This window comes from Eulemur rufifrons, chromosome 18 (assembly GCF_041146395.1).
Source record: "Eulemur rufifrons isolate Redbay chromosome 18, OSU_ERuf_1, whole genome shotgun sequence".
In the NCBI taxonomy this organism is placed as follows: domain Eukaryota; kingdom Metazoa; phylum Chordata; class Mammalia; order Primates; family Lemuridae; genus Eulemur; species Eulemur rufifrons.
This window is the reverse complement of record NC_091000.1, coordinates 33,684,090-33,703,346: the sequence shown is the minus strand read 5'-3', so window position 1 is coordinate 33,703,346 and position 19,257 is coordinate 33,684,090. Positions and strand designations below refer to the sequence as shown.

Genomic DNA, 19,257 nt, shown 5'->3' with positions numbered 1-19,257 from the left:
GTTTCACTGAAAGTTCCAGTTTCCAAGAACCTATCAAAGATGTTAGGTGCAGGCTCACTGTGCTTTTCTTAAGAGATTCCAACTCTTTCCCTACCGCACACACAGCCAACAAGATTCACACTGCATGTCATAGAAGCAGCAGGAATGCTTTTTAAAACCCAATCCTGTCTATCCAAGCTAACCAGAGTGCTGTGATCCCTGGTCGGCCAACATTCTCCAGCCCAGGTGAATCCCCCTCTTCTATGAGGCACCCCCTCAACTCTCCAGTGGGGGGCAGCACCCTGCCTCAGTCAACTCCTGACCTACACCAATGTCATCTATTCCTACTTGACACTTCATTTGCCTTTTCCAACCCCACTCCACCCTTTCTTTTAAGCTCCTACCAGCTCTGAAGAGATGAGAATTCAGCTTCTATCCCTACAGAGCACTTGACTCCACATCCAGTAGGTACCCAGGTGACATCTGTCAGAGGACAAGTGAACCAGCCAGCATAGAACTGCAGTGGCACCAACCCCAGGAGCCACCATCGGATCCTGCTCGGTTGCTCCAGAGTCACCAAACCAGCACCTTAGCACTATTTGGCCAGAAAGGTCATAAGCCACAGTGCTCAGTCAGGGCACCCCTGAGCCCAGCATGCAGAGAATGGACAAAGACCTGAGCAATTCTTGCCTGGCAAGCTGAGAGGGAGCAAGTCATAAATGGGATAATCCAACAATTGCAACTGCATAAGCCAGGCCCCACACTAGACACTTGGAGTACATTATCAAATTCACTTAATTCTCACAATAACCTTCTGAAACAGGTGTCATTAGTCTCATTTTACAGACCAGGAAACTGAGGCTTAGAGGTGTTAAGTAACTTGCCCCAAATCACATAGCTAATTAAATCACCAAAAAAGGATTCAAAGCAGGAAGAATCAAGTCTTCCTGAAAAACTCTCCAGTGCTCCAAAGCTCAGATGGTGGGGTACATTCCAGGGCACCTATGCTTCTTCCTATTATGGCACTTATCACCGTATTTTTATTGCCTTTTTTTTTTTTTTCTTTTTTGACAGTCTCACACAGAGCTGCTAACTTCTCGAAGATCAGCTGGTATTTTAGTTCACAGTTACATCCGAAGACCTCTCACACTATGCCATATAATAGGCACTAATAAGTGTTTTCTTACTAAGTGGAAAAAAATGTAATTGAATCAACATTATTTCTGCTTTACGAAACATAATTTGAGAAATTATTCAGACAGGTTTGTTTTTTTGCCCATATTTTGCAGTCACTTACGGAATCTTGGGAAGTCAGTGTTTATTAAAAATGTGTTCATTAGACATGGTCTTTGAAAGCAATTTGGGGTGAAGGTCTGGTAATGGGCTTAGGTGATAAGGCATGAACTATAAAATGAGCATTTGTTAACCTGCTGCTTAAACTTTTTTATTCTATTGGGTAGCATTAGAACGGGCTCCTTCCAAGGTGGCGTTTGGGCAGACTCTGTTGTCAATACAGCTAACTGCATCCACTTGCATTTGCTTGCTGCTGCTTGCCCGAACTCACATTTTCACTACTTGATTGGTCAACTGTCTGAAAGAGCAACTTTAAATTCTCCCACTGTAACTCTTACCGTGTTCTGGTATCTCAGAGTTTTTACTCAATCTACTTGGCTCTTGTATTGTTTGGTACCTGTGTTAGTTTCCTGGAGCTAAATCTACTTCTGATGAGTGATGGCGAACCAAGAAAGTACTCTGGGACACTTGATCATGAACGCCAAGCTCCTCAGGGGACGTTCGAGAGCTTCACAAGGAGGTAAGGACTGTGCTAGGCCTTGAAGGAATCTGAACGGTCACTAGATGTGATGCTTCAGGGAACAAGCTGTGTCCTGCTACAGCAAATGGGCTTCCTCAACACAGATTAGAGCCCAGCCAGCGTGAGAGAAAATGCAGCAGAACCTCCAAAGTGGAGATATAAGCCCAAAGCAAACAGGTATGACTCAAGGAGAACATACCCAAACAGAAGCCAAACAGAAGAAAAAAATTCCTGGGGGCTTTTTTAAAAATCCGATTTACAAAACCACCTAGCGGCTTAGGTTCCTTTAAACCACAGTTAAACATGTAATCAGGCCTTCGGAAAACAGAGAAAGCAAGAGTACAGGGAACTGAAAGAGCTTCGGTGCAAGGCAGATGGTACGACAGTACCAGATGGGGAAAAGGAGAAGAGGAAAGAGAAGATTAAAATGTTGACCGTGACATCTAAAAATTCTGATGTGGTCAACTTTTAAAGACATTTTTTCATCACCACATGAAAACTGTTTTATGTTGTTTTCTTAAAAAAACCTCTTCAACCTAAGACAATAAAGGTCTTTTCGAAGTATCTAAGATTAACCAAAGGAAACAAGATTGTGTGCTTGTCCAACTATGAATGAGTATTTAGGAAGCGCAGATGTAGAAAGTAAACAAATACCCAAATTAAAACCCTTTCTGGTTCTTCTAGAATTATCGGTGGAATAGGTTATCTATTTATACCTTACACAGTATGGCAGGGTGGAGGCTGGTAGAAAATAAATGAAGGAGAATCTTCTCTCTTAAAGATTTGACAATCTAATGGAAGATTCCAGTGTTTATGTATCATTATGTAACATAATCACCTCTCTCGATTGTTTATGATGATACATGAAAACTGCCAGTGAAAAAGGGCTTCTCCCTACGACCCACAACGATCGGCTCCTCACAGGTAACATCTCTAGGTATGACAGCTGACACACATGCTGTGCTGAACAGGACTGAGGGATGAACCCTTCCTGAACGTGAAGCCAGAACAAAGAGGGATAAAGAAATGGAACTTCAGAATAGAATTTGATCACTCAATAGCTCAAAGCATAGACTAAACTACTGAAGTCATTTCTCCTTCTAGAAGGACAATTTATTTTGCAAGTTGCTTTGCACAATATCCTCTGAACAAGTACAACATCAGAAGCTGGCAAAGTCTGGGGTGAGGAAAAAGGAGTCAATAGAAGATTTGAGGTCAGAAATTTATAAAACCCAGTAGGGTGGATGGCAAATAAAAAGAAAATATGCGTATTAACTCACACTCACTTTTCATTTCCATAATATAATCTTCACACATACTCCCACCATCCAATTCAAATAAGAAAAATAAGAAATGGATATTGTTTACATGCAGTACCTGCCAATGAAATGTTAAAAGAGACAGAACCAGTATGTTCAAACTTTAAAACGGCTTAAGGAGACATAATCAGAGAAAAGAGAATCATAAAACTACAAAAGAGAGTAGTCAGATCCCCAAGTCCTTCATTTTACAGATAAGAAACCAAAGCCAATTACTTGCTCAAAGTCACGGAGGAGAGACCTGACCTCCAACCCCTGCTGCATGGCCAGAGGTTCCAGCTGCTTGCAGCTCAGCGAACAATCAAAGGAAGAAGGGGTCCGGCTGGTGCTCCACCGACCTCCCACTGTCCCTAAGGCCTGAACCTCAATTCAGAGCCCTTCATGAACAATTTTAAAGTATAATATTACACCAAAAAGAAAGGTTTACTATTTTAACAAATCACTTAAAGGAGAAATAATCCCGTAAACAGCAACCAAAAAGCCAGAATTCTTTGAGTTCATCTGTGTAGTCACAGCTATTGAGGCTGTAATGTTTATTTGTACCAAGAGATTTGAATAGTTTCTTTTAGGAAGATAAAGAAAAAATTTCACAACCCCCAGCCATGTGGAGGGGAAAAGAAAAAAAGATACAAATATAAAAACTCTCCTCCCTACTTAAAATTGATGTTATTCTCTTCTCCTTGGGCCAAGCCAAAAATGGTCAACATCATGCAAATGTTACTTTTTCTCCCTCAAGTACATACTCAAAATTCAAGCAACATTGGTGGAAATTATTTCTCTGGGATAATTTCAAAGCTCTGACGGCAAACTTTAGGAGTTGCTAAATATATCCTAGGCTCCCTGTGGCAAAAGCACTGCATTATTCCTGGAAATCGTGGCTAAACCCCAGACCCCTGAGTGCAGAAACCCACGATTCACTCATCTTTGAATAACCAGCATAGTACTATACACAATACTGTAACAATACTGGCACATAGTAGAAGCTCAATACATTTTTGTTAAATGGAAAGAAATTACATCCCAGTAACTTAATATTCTCTTCCTAGTTTCACTGGCATCGTGCAGTAGCAGCACCTCTAATCTTAAGCACTATCACATAATGCCGCACTCCCCCATAAAACTGAGGTGTGCACGGAAATAACCGCACTGCCTGCAGTGATAAGATCCTTCTATTCAGAGTAAATGTGTTGTTTGGTTAGAGATATTTTTAAAACTCTGTATGGAAAGGTGTAGCCAAAGAAGATTACTAGAGGTTTTACTACCCTGTCCAGGTGTTTTTGTTTTGTTTTTAATCCCATATCCCCTAAAGGGGAAAAAGCATATTTAAAACACAAAACAACAGATGGTTTGCTCCAGCATCTCCTTCAAAGCTGCCAAATGTGAGTATAATGTACAATGAAGCAACAGAGGCATTCACGTTTTCTGTTTACAAGAATACTCAAATTAGACACAAACCTTTACGGCTCCAAGTTGCTCTTTTCTGAATTTTTCCAAGGGTTTAATCAGGGTTTCAGTTACACTTAATGCCTAGAGAACAAGAGTGATAACAAAAGAGCACAGTGTTAGCTTTCCAAAAAGGAAAAAATTAGTATTTCATTTCCCTCTTCCACTCCACCCAGAAATAAAATGAACAACACATTTAACTGCTTTATCTCACCCTGCCAATCCCTTCTCAACTTATTAAAGCACTAGAACTCCATAAATATTTTCAGGGAAGAGGAGGTGGGGCAGACGGCCAGGGAAATGTGCAACGCAGCCCCCACACCCAACAAAGGGGTCTATCACATTCATTAACAGAACACTTCTGTTTGAGATTGTTTTTTCCTCCCCCTCCTCAGCGATTTAAAATTCAATTACATTCCTTTATTGGTAATCAGACTACATTATGTAAAGAGCTAGGATTGTGGCTACTTGTTCAAATGCAAGCAGTCTGCTCTTCATTATTGAGAATTCCTCATGAGGATTAAAGGTGTATCAGCAGAGTACAACCACTGGAGGATCATGAAAAAGTCACAGCAAACACTGGGGCTTACAGGCAAACATTACACAAGGGAGGGCGGACGAGAGGAGCCACGCACAAACTCCAACCACAGCCACGTTCATTTCTGACACTGGTTTGGGGCTTTTCATGTTAAGCCACAAAATGCTAAAAATGCAAATAAAAGGGAATTGTCACCCAAGGAGAACATACTTAACAACAGTATGTTGGTGAGTAGTGGCTTCTTACCCTCTATTTTCCAGAAGAATAGAAATATCCAAAAGAGAAAAGAAAATCGCAAAATACTATTCAAGAATGTGCTATCTCTCTATGAAGGCGCCCCCAAAAAATCTAAGCTTAAAATTACAGAAATAAGTGACTTGGAATAGGAAATGATTCTTCATTTAACCAAAGGCTCCTTAGCAGTGTTTCACTGTGAGGTTTCTCCTAAAGAGACTGTTCTTACTGTAGGTAGGGAACACTCAACGCAGGTAGCACATTCAAGATGCACAGAGTGTGAACTTTCTGCCCCAGGCTGGACCCTGGGTTACACCCACTCCCACCTGGATAATATGTTACTTGGGTGTGAAAGAGCTCAAGCCACAGAGATCTAAAACAATGAATTAAGAGCAGCAACTGGCCAGGGGAAAGGGATCCATTTTCAAAATATGTTCATTTTATTCTCTCTACATGTTAGACCATGTCATCTATAATAATGGCAAACCAGAAAGTCCTACATCCTAAAGAACAGAGCGGGGACAAAGCCCCCCACGACAGGAATTCTGACCACCCAAGTAATACAGAATGCTCCAAGTTCCCCTTGGGAAAGCAGATACAAGAAGTTCTGCCATACATGTTCATGGTGATCCAATTTATACGTAATGTCTCACAAATTAATTTAAGGCACATTTTATATGAGTACCTGTGTCACTTCCTAAGGTTCCATATCTAGATCTGGCCTACTCGTGTTCCTGAACAAAGCCACATTAATAAGTCTTCCGTGAAGGATGGCACGCTCGAGAAAGAAGTCAGCCTAGCATTACATGCTGGGATCACAGAGGCCAGTACTGCTCAAGTTCACAGAAGGCAGGAGCAGGGAATCAAAATCACGTAAGTCTGAGCCCAGGCTTAATCGCCATACACTACTGCAATACGAGTACCAAATGGACCACTTCTCCACTCCAAGTAGCCATGAGTAAACTGCATAGTTCACAAAACAAGTATTTGCTGAGCATCCAATATAAGGTCATGGGGACAAACACAAGCAAAACAAACACAGACCCCTTCCCTGGTGGAAATTACTGTTCAGTAGGGAAAACATAGTCTGGATACACAGACACCTAAGGAAAAATGTATAATTGCAAATTCTAGTAATTCCTTCCAATGGGGAAAAAAGAGGGTGTGGTGAGGAATTGATTAGAAGAGGCATAAGGAGAAACGTGCTCACCAAAGTCGCGACATTAAAGCTAAGACCTGAAAGATGAGAAGGAATCCACAGTGCAAAGAGCAAGGGAAACTGTTTCCAGCCTGACACCAGTGGAGGAAAGGATGAAGGTGAAAAGGAGTTTAAGCATTCCAGGAAACGTCAAGAGGCCAGGACGGCTGCAGCATGAGGAACAATGAAGTGAACGGATTTGAGAGATGTTTGCAGACGGAATCAAAATAATGGGTGATGGACCAAATGTAGAAAAGGATAGAGATTTCCAGGATCACTCCAAGATTTCTGGCATGAACAACTGGATAGATAAGAATACTATTTGTTGAAACAAGACATTCTCGAGGAAAAGCAGCTAACATCACGCACTAAGGGCTCAAGTTAAATCTGAGATGCTGAGACCCCCCAAGATCTCAGTAAAACAGGCTGTCAGAAACATTAGGTACACAGCCTAGAAATCTAGATCAGAGAGAGAAATTTCACAGTCATCAGCTAGTAGATGGGGTTTGAAGTCATGAAAGCAGACAGGTACGATGTGGTAGAACAAAAAAGAAAGAAAATGTCCCAGATCAAGCACCTAGATCAGACAACAGAAGATCAGGAGGAAGAGACAGCAGTGGGACTGGGGAGAAGCTCCAGGGGCTGGAAGAAAGAAGGAAGGGGTTAGCTATGTGCGCTGCAGAGACGTTAGAGAAGGAATGAGACCTCCGCAACATCCACGGAAAGGTGAGAGAAAGAGCCGGGCTAGAGTCGATCTGTGACTGAAAGGTGAGAACATCTGGGGGCACAGCCCTTCTTCAGAAGGATGACCACGAAGGGCAGCAGAGAGGATGACCGCTGAAAGGGAACTCGCAGTAAAGTGAAGGCATGTTTCTTTTTTTCTTTTAAGATGAAAGATTGGTGTATAAGAGATGAGAGCACATCCACTAAATGCCCACGTGAGAGATGCAGCAAAGATGGCTCAGAGTCTCTCATGTGGAAAGAGATGGGAGGTTGGCCGCACACGGAGGGTGGCCTGCCACAGGAATAAAGCTCCTTCCCTCCTTCTCATAGGAAGGGAAGGAGAAAACAAGTGCCAATACCAATGGATTTGCAGACTTCATGAAAAAAAGCTGAGGGAGTTGCTACCAGATGGTTATTTTTTCCAGGAAGTACAAGACAAGGTCACTTACAGAGAGTTTGGGCATGGGAAGAGGTCTGAATAGAGAAGAGAATGCACCAAAGAATCATTACAAACAGAGGGTAGAGCACACCCTAGAGAAACATGAACATTCCAGGGCAGGGCTGAAGGCCCTTGGGAACAGGTGAGCAAGAGTTTACAAAGACACTTTCCTGCCTTGCTGTGGGATTTTCTCCAGCAAGGAAAGGAGAAGGTGGGCAGCTGGGTTCATCCCGGGTGAGAGTGTTTCCAAGAGATGGAAACATGTCAGCACAACATGATGTGGTATGTGAAGTGCTGACAAGCAGCACAGAGCTATTGGGGAACATAGCGGGGAGCCCCCTGGGAAGAGAAGACTTCCTGAGATCACATGGAGCTGAGCTTCACAGGGGGAAGCTCTCTGGGCCAAGCATAAGAGTGAAAGAAAGGCTCTCCACGTAGAGAGGAGAAAACAGCAATTTTAGGGCATAGACTACAAACAGTTCAGCATCCCTAAGGAGATGAAGACATCAGAGAGGATCACAAAAGGAGGCTAGAAACATCAGCTGATCTCTATTACCCATCAGAATGGGACCTGGGAAATGCTCAGAAAATGCTAGAAGTAGGCATCAATAACATGGACATATGAAAGCCTTTTAAAATAAGAATGCCAATACTCCATCCTCTGGGGTGAACACTGACTGTCCTTCACAAAAAGGCCCAGGCCACAAAGATAACAGAAGAACGATTTGGGGTCATGATACTTGTGCTTAATTTGGAGAATTAATTTGATGAAGTATCCACCTGACCTCCAAGGGCTAACACCAGTATAAGAAAGGAACATAAGCGTTTCTGCCTTACTGCCTGCAGGTCAATAAGCAAATTTCCAAAACAAGGAAGATGTGGTTGCGACAGATAATGCTAATTCCAACTCTTTGATTTAAAAAGTTTTTGAATAAAACTACTTTTAAAAGCTTAAAATTCATTACAAGTTTTCTTCTTTAGGAAAGTCGAATTTTGTAACTTCTGAACCCAATGTAAAAAATTCTATTTAAGAACAAAAGAATAAAGCAGCCACTAAACATTTCAATAAGGCAACATTGGTTGAGCATAAAGAATTGTTTTCTGAGAGCCGCCGCCGCCGCGGAGCCGCCGCCGGGGAGGAGCAGCCGCTGCCGCCCAGGACTGGGCCCTTAGGGAGGAGGAGGCGAGAAGATGGCGGACGACCCCAGTGCTGCCGACAGGAACGTGGAGATCTGGAAGATCAAAAAGCTTATTAAGAGCTTGGAGGCGGCCCGCGGCAATGGCACCAGCATGATATCATTGATCATTCCTCCCAAAGACCAGATTTCACGAGTGGCAAAAATGTTAGCAGATGAGTTTGGAACTGCATCTAACATTAAGTCACGAGTAAACCGCCTTTCAGTCCTGGGAGCCATTACATCTGTACAGCAGAGACTCAAACTTTATAACAAAGTACCTCCAAATGGTCTGGTTGTTTACTGTGGAACAATTGTAACAGAAGAAGGAAAGGAAAAGAAAGTCAACATTGACTTTGAACCTTTCAAACCAATTAATACGTCATTGTATTTGTGTGACAACAAATTCCATATGGAGGCCCTTACAGCACTACTTTCCGATGATAGCAAGTTTGGATTCATTGTCATAGATGGTAGTGGTGCACTTTTTGGCACTCTCCAAGGAAACACAAGAGAAGTCCTGCACAAATTCACTGTGGATCTCCCAAAGAAACACGGTAGAGGAGGTCAGTCAGCCTTGCGTTTTGCCCGTTTAAGAATGGAAAAGCGACATAACTATGTTCGGAAAGTAGCAGAGACTGCTGTGCAGCTGTTTATTTCTGGGGACAAAGTGAATGTGGCTGGTCTCGTTTTAGCTGGATCAGCCGACTTCAAAACTGAACTAAGTCAATCTGATATGTTTGATCAGAGGTTGCAATCAAAAGTTTTAAAATTAGTTGATATATCCTATGGTGGTGAAAATGGATTCAACCAAGCTATTGAGTTATCTACTGAAGTCCTCTCCAACGTGAAATTCATTCAAGAGAAGAAATTGGCCGGGCGCGGTGGCTCACGCCTGTAATCCTAGCACTCTGGGAGGCCGAGGTGGGCGGATCGTTTGAGCTCAGGAGTTCGAGACCAGCCTGAGCAAGAGCGAGACCCCCACCTCTACTAAAAATAGAAAGAAATTATGTGGACAGCTAAAAATATATATAGAAAAAAAAAAAAATTAGCCGGGCATGGTGGCGCATGCCTGTAGTCCCAGCTACTCGGGAGGCTGAGACAGGAGGATCGCTTGAGCTCAGGAGTTTGAGGTTGCTGTGAGCTAGGCTGACGCCACGGCACTCACTCTAGCCTGGGCAACAGAGTGAGACTCTGTCTCAAAAAAAAAAAAAAAAAAAAGAGAAGAAATTAATAGGACGATACTTTGATGAAATACAGCCAGGACACCGGCAAATACTGTTTTGGCGTCGAAGATACACTAAAGGCTTTGGAAATGGGAGCTGTAGAGATTCTAATAGTCTATGAAAATCTGGATATAATGAGATTCGTTCTTCATTGCCAAGGCACAGAAGAGGAGAAAATTCTCTATCTAACTCCAGAACAAGAAAAGGATAAATCTCATTTCACAGACAAAGAGACAGGACAGGAACATGAGCTTATTGAGAGTATGCCCTTGTTGGAATGGTTTGCTAACAACTATAAAAAATTTGGAGCTACGTTGGAAATTGTCACAGATAAGTCACAAGAAGGATCCCAATTTGTGAAAGGATTTGGTGGAATTGGAGGTATCTTGCGGTACCGAGTAGATTTCCAGGGAATGGAATATCAAGGAGGAGACGATGAATTTTTTGACCTTGATGACTACTAGGTAGTCGACATGGGTCCGGCAAAATGTGCCTCACCCTCCAGCATCCAACCCAAGGAGCATACCCGTGGTGGAATCCAAACAGATCCCTGCCTTACAATTGGAACATTTCCAGAACTTAATCCATGAGCATTGGATATTGAAAAGAAAACCGAAACAAAACCAGATCCAACCCTACACATTGGTTTGTCATGGTGTCAGCGCAGCAGCCTACAACTAAGTTCCTAAATGCCACTTTGGACTAATTTAAAAAAGAATCCCAGTTTTTACTTTTACTCGATGGTGAAATTGGTTGCTCTTGTATTTTATGAAAAAAAAAAAAAAAAAGATTTTTTTAACCTTCATACATAGAAGCAAAAATACTTTAACTGCTGTAAACCTCCAAAAGTTAATAGAAGTAAGATCATACTGGTTTGTTTCTTATTTTGATTGGAGAAAAATTAAATTGCTGCATTTCGCAGTGACCCATTTACATGGCATTCTCAGCTTAGACTGCATAAGAAGAAATGTATGTGGTGAAATGTTGGAACCAAAAAAAAAAAAAAAAAAAAAAAGAATTGTTTTCTTCCTTTTCTCAAAATAGATTGGAGATTCCATGGAATCTCTCAGTTCCTTTTATAATTTCACAGAAATACTATATAATATTTGTTAGTAGTAAATGTTACTGATGTTTTCTAATGTCAAAACATGATTCTTCTTCCCCAGAGACAAATGAATACCAAAGCTACAACTGCCCCTAAAAACTCTAAAAGCAATTTATGGTGATGACAGTTTCTCTGTATCAGAGAGACAGCGGAAATAAAATATTGAGAAAGCTTTCAAACACTAACATATTAGAAATCAGTCAGATAAGAAAGAGAGCAAATATAGAATGTGATTTTATAACCACACATATAAAATTACATAACCATATTTGTTCCCATAAAATACTTGAACTAGCTAAGAAGTCACAAAATACCTTTGCCAATAATCCTTGGAAAGGATTTTGGATACCCTTGCTTAGAAGCAAAAGGCAGCTACATGAACATAAAATATGTCCATTAATCAGTTGCTCTTTCCTTACAGCAGGAGTCACCCAACTTTTCCCATAAAAGGCCAGATTGCCTGGATTAATTAATCGATATTAATGATATTTATTAATTCGGCTTTGCAGCCATGCAGCCTCCATTGCAACTACTCAACTTTGCCATTGTAGCACAAAAGCAGCCATAAACAGTGCATGAACAAATGGGTGCAGGTCTGTTCCAACAAAACTTTCTTTACAAGAACAGGAGGCAAGGTAGACCTGGCCCATGGTCTAGAGTTTGCCAAACCCTGCCTAAGAGAATCATCTTTAGTATCATGGCATAAAATGTTCTACTGACTCTTATCGTTTATTTTTAAAAAATATACATTTACCTTATTTGCCACTGACCAGAAGTCAGGAGGGAAGGTGGAATGTTGGCCAAGAGACTCACAGTGCAAGTAGTTCTCAAGCTGAAAAGAGGGACTCAAAAGTGGTGCCACAGGATTTGCCTGGGATAAGCAATCTACAGGATGCTGACAGGCAATTGCTCAGGTGTAAACGCTGTCTTAAGAACAGTTTATTTAAATTTAACAATGAGCTTAAAGCCCCTAAAAATTTTAGTCAACTGAAAGTTCATCATGTGTCAAAGGAGCCACAAATTCAGCCTTAAGATAAGGAACATATACAGGTCACACACATTGCGCAGAGCAGGTAAACACTCAACTGCATCCCATCAGATCAGAACCTATCTCAATAGCATGGTCACCACATTTTAAGAGAGACGTTTCTAACCAGGGTAAAGCAGGAATGTGACCAGAATGGTAAAAAAAAAAAAAAAAAAAAAAAAAACGGCTTAGGAGGAAGGGGTGGGGGAAAAAAACGGAAGTGTTTAATGGGAGTGGGGAGGAAGAGAAGATTTATTGGGACAATTAAAGCTGTATTTAAATATTTAAATGGGTACTGCATTAGAGAAGGAAAAAAATCATTTTGATTTGCTTAAAGAGAGCAAAGCCAGGTTTAATGGGTAGAAGCTGTTAGTTTGAGGTTTGCTAACAACAGGAACTCATAAGAACTACAATGGAACAGGCTGGCTGGTGAGGTAGTGACCTCTAGCTCCTTCCTCTTAAACAAGCAGAGGCTAGATGACCAATGTCCAGGAAAACTCTATCACACACTCCTACACTAGAACGCTGGCCTAGGAGACCTCTGAGGTCCTGATCTATCTCTATCACTCTGGGATTCTAAATGAGTTGGGAGAAGCAGAAGTGCAAACGACATTTCCATGTCGCCTCATCGTGCTACAGTGGCAAACTACAGAAGCCATGAGAACATCACAATTCAAAGTCAAAGAACGAGATTATTATGTAACGGTGTGGGGGATTAAAATGCTTCCCACAACTGTTCAAGTCTGAAATCCCTTTTCGTTAGACATTTGGATGTAAGGATCTTAAATGTCTAAAAAGGAAAGGTAAGTTAGGATGTTATCTTAATCTACCTCTACAGTTCAAGCTAGAGCTAAGAAATCTGTTAAAAGTAACAACGGACCAGCAGAAAATCAGACTGTTCTATGAGTAGAAACCACAACAGCAACTATAAATTTCCCCCCACCTAGGAGATCAAAGGCTAAGTTCTGATGGCCTAAGATAGGACTTAGGGCTGGAAACCCATACTCGGTAAAAAGGCAACAAAAGTGTAACTACATCCTATGGTATCTTTAATAACAATTTTTTCAAGTCTCCGTCTAGGCAAAACAGTGAATAAGTGAGTATTAGTAATAAATCGTGTCCTTCTACTTTACTCAGCACTAACAAGGACAGACTGAGTATAATGAATCAGAAGGAACGATGTCTGTTCCCCACAGCCCTACATTATTTTAAGCCTGGATTCCAAGTGTTTTTGACCCCAGAGGAATGCATAATTGGAAAGCAAAGGACAAGTCCCACTATTTTCTCCCATGACCTTCCAGATACTTCCCATTTCATTAGACTGAGGAGAAAACTCTACGTTCCGATTCCAACGTCAAGAATAGCAGCAAAGAAACCACTCAGCAAAGACATAATCCTTATTTTTTCCTTGAAGCAGAACCTTGAGAAAGGGTGTCAAGGAATTATCTCATATATATTAATATATACGAACGTAAGGAGTATTTTTCCCAAAATGGTCCCTCGGAAATCAAGGGACAGTCTTCTCAAGGAGTGCACTTTCTATTATTTTAATCAAAAAAGAACTTTGAGGAATCTTAACCTCAAACAGCTCCAATGACATCTAGTTGCAGATCCTCAGAGATCACAAACGGGACTGAGTTACAAAAACATGAGGAAGCTAAGAAATGTAAGAGATTTACTTATCATTCTGAGGACGAGCTCAAAATTTTGTATTCAGTATTTTTCTAAAGATCACTTTAAAAGGAATAAAGTCAGTGGTTACATTAAGAAAAACATGAAGAAACATCTCAGGAATACGTTTTTAAAACGAGAGTGTCCAAATGGACTAATAGGTACTTGTGGCTTGAGATACAATTTCCAATGAAACCATTAGAAAGATTTTTAAAGGTGCTATTATATATACACCAAAGAACTCAGACAGATGTGGCCACCCATGCTCTTAAAAGCTGTGCCAAAAAATTCATAATGTGTCTGTGACGAACATACTAATATCAAAAGTGCCAAGAGTTGGGATAACTTTTTCATGAAATAAGTGGGAAAAAGATTCCTAAAGTATATGCTGATTTTGTATATTATTTAATTTTAGAATATGGACATGTATTTAATCAACTACACAATGAAAGTAAACATCTGATTAGCAAACATATTAATACATACACATACCTAAAAGCATACACATTCAAGTTGTCTTAAAAAAATTACATTGTGTTTAATTTTCTCCTGAGAAAATGATATTATCTTATAACCAAACACACATATTATAGGTAGTGGGTATCTGTCCTTTGGGGATACCCAGCACTTGAAATCCCTTCCTAAGTTTGAGGAATTCTCCGACCTAATGAGGCCAGCCCACCTCCCACTATACAAACCCAAAATGACAGACACCAGCTTTCCCAGCCATCTTGCAGTGAGGTAATGGCACATGGCCAGAATTCCATTAATCAGACCCTCCCACCAGAGACTCTGATTTGAAAGCTAGTATTTCAAAAGAACGAGGAAAACAGAGATTCTGGTGAGGTGGCAGCAACCACTCCTATTTCCAGAGGCAGCAGTTCTACCAATGGCCACCAGGGGCAGTGTTGTTGCTGGTACAAGGGTGTCCACAACCAATGGCAATAGCAGCGTCTTCAGCCAGTTCTGTGGTGCAGCCTGGGCATCATTCCTGGTTCCCAAAAATCTTCTAAAGATACTGCAAGACACCTAATATCGTTTAATAAATTCCCTTTTTGTACAGAATAGCTAGTGCTTGCAATTGAGAATCCAGACTAATACAGCCTTAAGATTTTTTTAAATTTCAGAACCTTGTAATCAATCTTGTCAAAATGCTTTCTGCACTATCCTTCTAAGTACGCCTACACAAGATTTTCCCCGATTAAACTGACACACTCAACCTTTGGTACCTCTTTCTCCATCTAGCCAGTCTCTCCCCCTGTACTATACCTTCCACCATCAATCTAGGCTCAAGTTTTAATAGAAAGATTAAAATGGCCAATAAAGTCCTCCCACTTTTTTTTTTAATAGCTGAAAGAAAAGAGAGACAAAAGACTCTGATGTTGACAAAAAAAGGAAAATGTTTCACAATCAATCTTGCTAAGCGAGCCCTGCAGCAGTGAAAAATGGGAGGCCAACGTGTTCTCATTTGGGCTCTGCCTTAACTAGCTCTATTTTTAGACCACAAAAAAAAACAATTTCCTTTTGTTACCTGAATATTCTCAGCTAGGAAGATGGAATAATACTTGCTTGATCCCTGCCTACTTAACACAAGTAAAAAAGGGGATATCACACTTGCAGCCATTTTTAATTTCCAAACAAATCCCTGAATGATATTTTATTTTTAAGTGCAGCTCAAGCTAATCTAATCCTCCTGGTAGAAAATATAATAAGAAATATAAATTAAATTTTATGGTGGTAATAGCTCTAACTCACTAGCTAAGAACTAGTGAGATTTTAATGAACCTATACACAAAGCTCTAACTGAGACATAGGTGCAGAGGTGCTGTAAATTAACTCTACGGGATTTAAACTTGAAAACTAGGAGCCAATTAGTACGAAATGGTTCCTTGAATGCCCGATTCTTTCAGACCATAGCAGTCTCACTTAATAGCCTAGGAACCATTATTTGTAAAATATGTATTGCAAATTCACTAGTTCAATTACCACACTTCTTTCATTCAGAAAATCCAAGGAAAAAAGTCCCCAGTAAGAATTTTTTTTTTTATCACCTTTCAATCCTGAACTCTGAATAGCTTGAAACATAATAAAACAAGGGCATTGGAGCTGAAGTTCTGACAACTTTTAGTCTCTGACTTAAATGCCCTGACTATCTGCCTTCGACCTGGCCCCTCCCCAAAAAAGTTAGGTCAATGTATCACCAAAGTTTAAGATTCCCTTAATACCTTCCATGAATAAATATCTTAGTTAGGGTTTGCCCATCCCCTCTCCAAAAGCTAATACTGAAAGAAGAAAGTGACGATTTTACTCAGATTATTTAAATCAGGCTAGGCATGGTAGCTCACACCTGTAATCCCAGTGCTTTGGGAAGCCAAGGTGGGAGGATCATTGCTTGAGCCGAGGAGTTCAAGGTTGCAGTGAGCTATGATCACACCACTGCACTCCAACCTGGGTGACAGAGAAAGACCCTGTCTCTAAAAAATAAAATTTAAAAAGAAAAAAATGAAGAGAAATCAAACGACTCTACCACTAAAGATTTGTTTTTAATTATGCTTAGAAAAAAAATGGAAATCTTAAAAACAAAAACTATTGGGTATATAAAGAATAAGTTAGCCTAATAAGGATATGCAGCTATTTAACCTTGATCTTTTTTCCCTCTGTGCATGAGGGACAATAAGGACTTAGAGTCTATTTTTTAAACAAAATAAATACTTGGGCAGAACATCATGAGAGGGAATAAAAATCCCACAGAAGTATGAGACAGTATCATGAGACAGAATTGGAAATGTTGTCTTTTAGTCTTAAATGAGAGAAAATTTTAGTTTCTGAAGTGATTGGTATTATTCAGCTAGAAATGCAACCTCACGCATAATAAGGTAAACTGTTGACTCAAGAAAATAAGAAAGAGCAAGAGGGAGGGTGGGAGAAAGAAATGTTCAGAAAAGAATGACTTTAACCAATGGCAAAAAGACTCAACCTCCAGCCCTTCTGTGTTGCACGGCCTACTGGAGTGGCTAAGAGAACAGAGCAGGGCTGTGAGGCTGAAAGACCTTTGATAACTCCTTCTCCACTAGGTAGCCATCAGCCAAGCACCACACCTCGGACAAGGGCCTAATTCCTCACTGCATCCTCAGGTGCTAGAACACTGCCTAGCTCATAGCAGGCATTCAAAAATATTGGTTTTATAAATGAATGGGGATTCTCCTATAAATTTAGATAATTTAAAGAATAGCATTTCTACGTAAGTGCAACATTTCCTGCTTATGGTGATAACAGTAAATGATGAGGGACAAAGCTAAGTACTCGGTACACATTATCTCTTATTCAAAACAGTCTATTTTCGTGTTACTCTGGGGCCTCTAAGAAGCAGACACCAAGACAGGTGTCTAGATGTCTAATAAGTCACTAGAAATACAAGTGATTTATTAAGGGAAATGTCTGAGAGAAAACGAGGAGGGATCCAAGGGCTGCTGGAGAAGATCTATCAGACAGTGATGCAGGTCTGACCCAGGGGAAGGAGGCAGGGAAGGCAGGCAGGCTGGGCATGTGTGTTAGGATGCAATGCAGTTGTAGGGAAAGCTCAGCAAGCCTGCCCACCCGAGGACTCAGTGTCTCCCAAGAATGAGCCCGGTTTAGTGGCCCTGCTGTGCTCAGTCACTGGTGGGCGGCAGGGCTATGATTTGAATGTTTGTCCCCCCTCCAAAACCCATGTTGAAAGTTAACCCCCAATGTGGCAGTTTTGAGCAGTGGGGCCTTAAAAGGGGACTGGATCATAAGGGCTCTGCACTCCTGAATGGATTCGCCCATTCATGAATTAATTAGTGGATTATCACAGGAGTGGGACTGGTGGCTTGATAAGAGAGACCTGAGCTAGCACGCTCAGCCCCCTCACCAGGTGATGCTCTGCACCACCCTCAGTGTTCTGCAAAGTCCCCACCAGCAAGAAGGCTCTCACCAGATGCACCCTCTCACCCTTCGACTTTTCAGCCTCTATAACCGTAAGAAATAAATTCCTTTTCTTTATAAATTTCCCAGTTTCAGGTATTCTGTTATAAGCAACAAAAAATGGACTGAGACAGGCAGAATGTGAGAGGCACGGCCTTCACACTAGTGTGAGGAAGAAGCTGTAGACAGCCGGGCAATCACGCTCCTCCTCCCCGCATCCGAGAGGTGTCTCGTGGCTGCAGCAGCTTCCACAGTCCACATTTTCCCAGTAACTACCACGGCCACTGCTATTATTCCCTTGGACCTCTAACAATCCCCACCGCCAACTTAACACTGTTTTCATTGACTCTAACATGCCACCCTCTCAAAAACACTCCATTATTTTACATACATACTACCAAGAAAAAAGTGCTAATTAAATCTTGATGTAATAACTTCTGACACAGCACTTCCACATTTATTGAAAAAGCTCTTTGAGAGTTATCATGTAACTTTCTTGTGCATACATAAAAAAGAAAACAAGCAAACTACATTTGTTAAGCTATTTCTAAAACTTCGCCAGAGTCCAGCTCTTCTCAATCACTTTTCATCTCTGTCACCAATATCTGGTTGTCCCCACATGTTTTTTTTCCCTCTGTGCCACCAAGAATACTGAAAATATGTTGTTTCTTTAGGGGACACTCCACCACTATACCCAGGATTTTCGTCCAAGATGATGGTATTCACTCTTTAGATACTGATACCCGCACTTCCTTGACCTAACTAGAAGGTCTCAATGAAAGGTTTTCAAACAGCCACCAAGGTTCTTATTTCTTAAGTGGTCCTTATGTGGTTTATTGACTGAAATATTGAGGGGCTGCAGCTGTCCAGATGGGCCAGGAGAAGTAACAACCAAATTCATGTCTCTTCATGACTGCTGTCTGGTGAACAGCAATTAGAAGGTACATCTTCATTGCACTCACGTTCAAAGGTGGAGGGAAAAATATTAAGCATTACAAAGAGATAAGGCAAGGTATAATAATGTCTACACAGGATAACGGAAAATAAGAGAAAGATTCTATTTTCTCTCTGTCACCAACTAAGTGATGTAGGATCAAGCCACTCCATCTCAATGAGCTCCAATTTCCTCATTTTTCTTTTTTAATGAAGTGGTCAAATGTAAGTGTCCCTAAGTTCTCTCTCAGTTCTTTAAGAGCCAAGGTTATACCATTGAGTATTTTCATGACAGGATCTAAAGAATGATCTTAGGTACCCTGGCTCATCCCATAATATTTTCCTTGTGAAACAGTAGATTCTGCTAAACAAATTCCCAATAATGGAATCACTCCTCAGGATCAGACAATTAAATGAATGGGCCTGTTACATTGTGTCCCTTGTTTTGTGTCTGGACGGGTGGGGGAGGGAGAAGAGCCCGGAGCCAGC

At 41.0% G+C, this 19,257-nt stretch overlaps 2 protein-coding genes across 2 annotated transcripts in view; one reads left to right on the top strand and one right to left on the bottom strand.

Moving 5' to 3' along the window:
• Nucleotides 1–19,257, bottom strand: part of ARHGAP10 (Rho GTPase activating protein 10) — a 284,652-nt gene that overhangs the window by 185,756 nt on the left and 79,639 nt on the right. The window contains exon 4 of the mRNA XM_069493709.1: nt 4,567–4,638. Within this exon, the coding sequence (XP_069349810.1) occupies nt 4,567–4,638 (72 nt within the window). The remainder of the gene's footprint in view (nt 1–4,566; nt 4,639–19,257) is intronic.
• LOC138398703 (eukaryotic peptide chain release factor subunit 1-like) lies at nt 8,800–11,028 on the top strand. Its single transcript, XM_069493162.1, is given in 3 exon segments — nt 8,800–9,745; nt 10,084–10,118; nt 10,120–11,028. Coding segments are annotated over 3 exon segments (1,335 nt in total). The 5' UTR covers nt 8,800–8,877; the 3' UTR covers nt 10,552–11,028.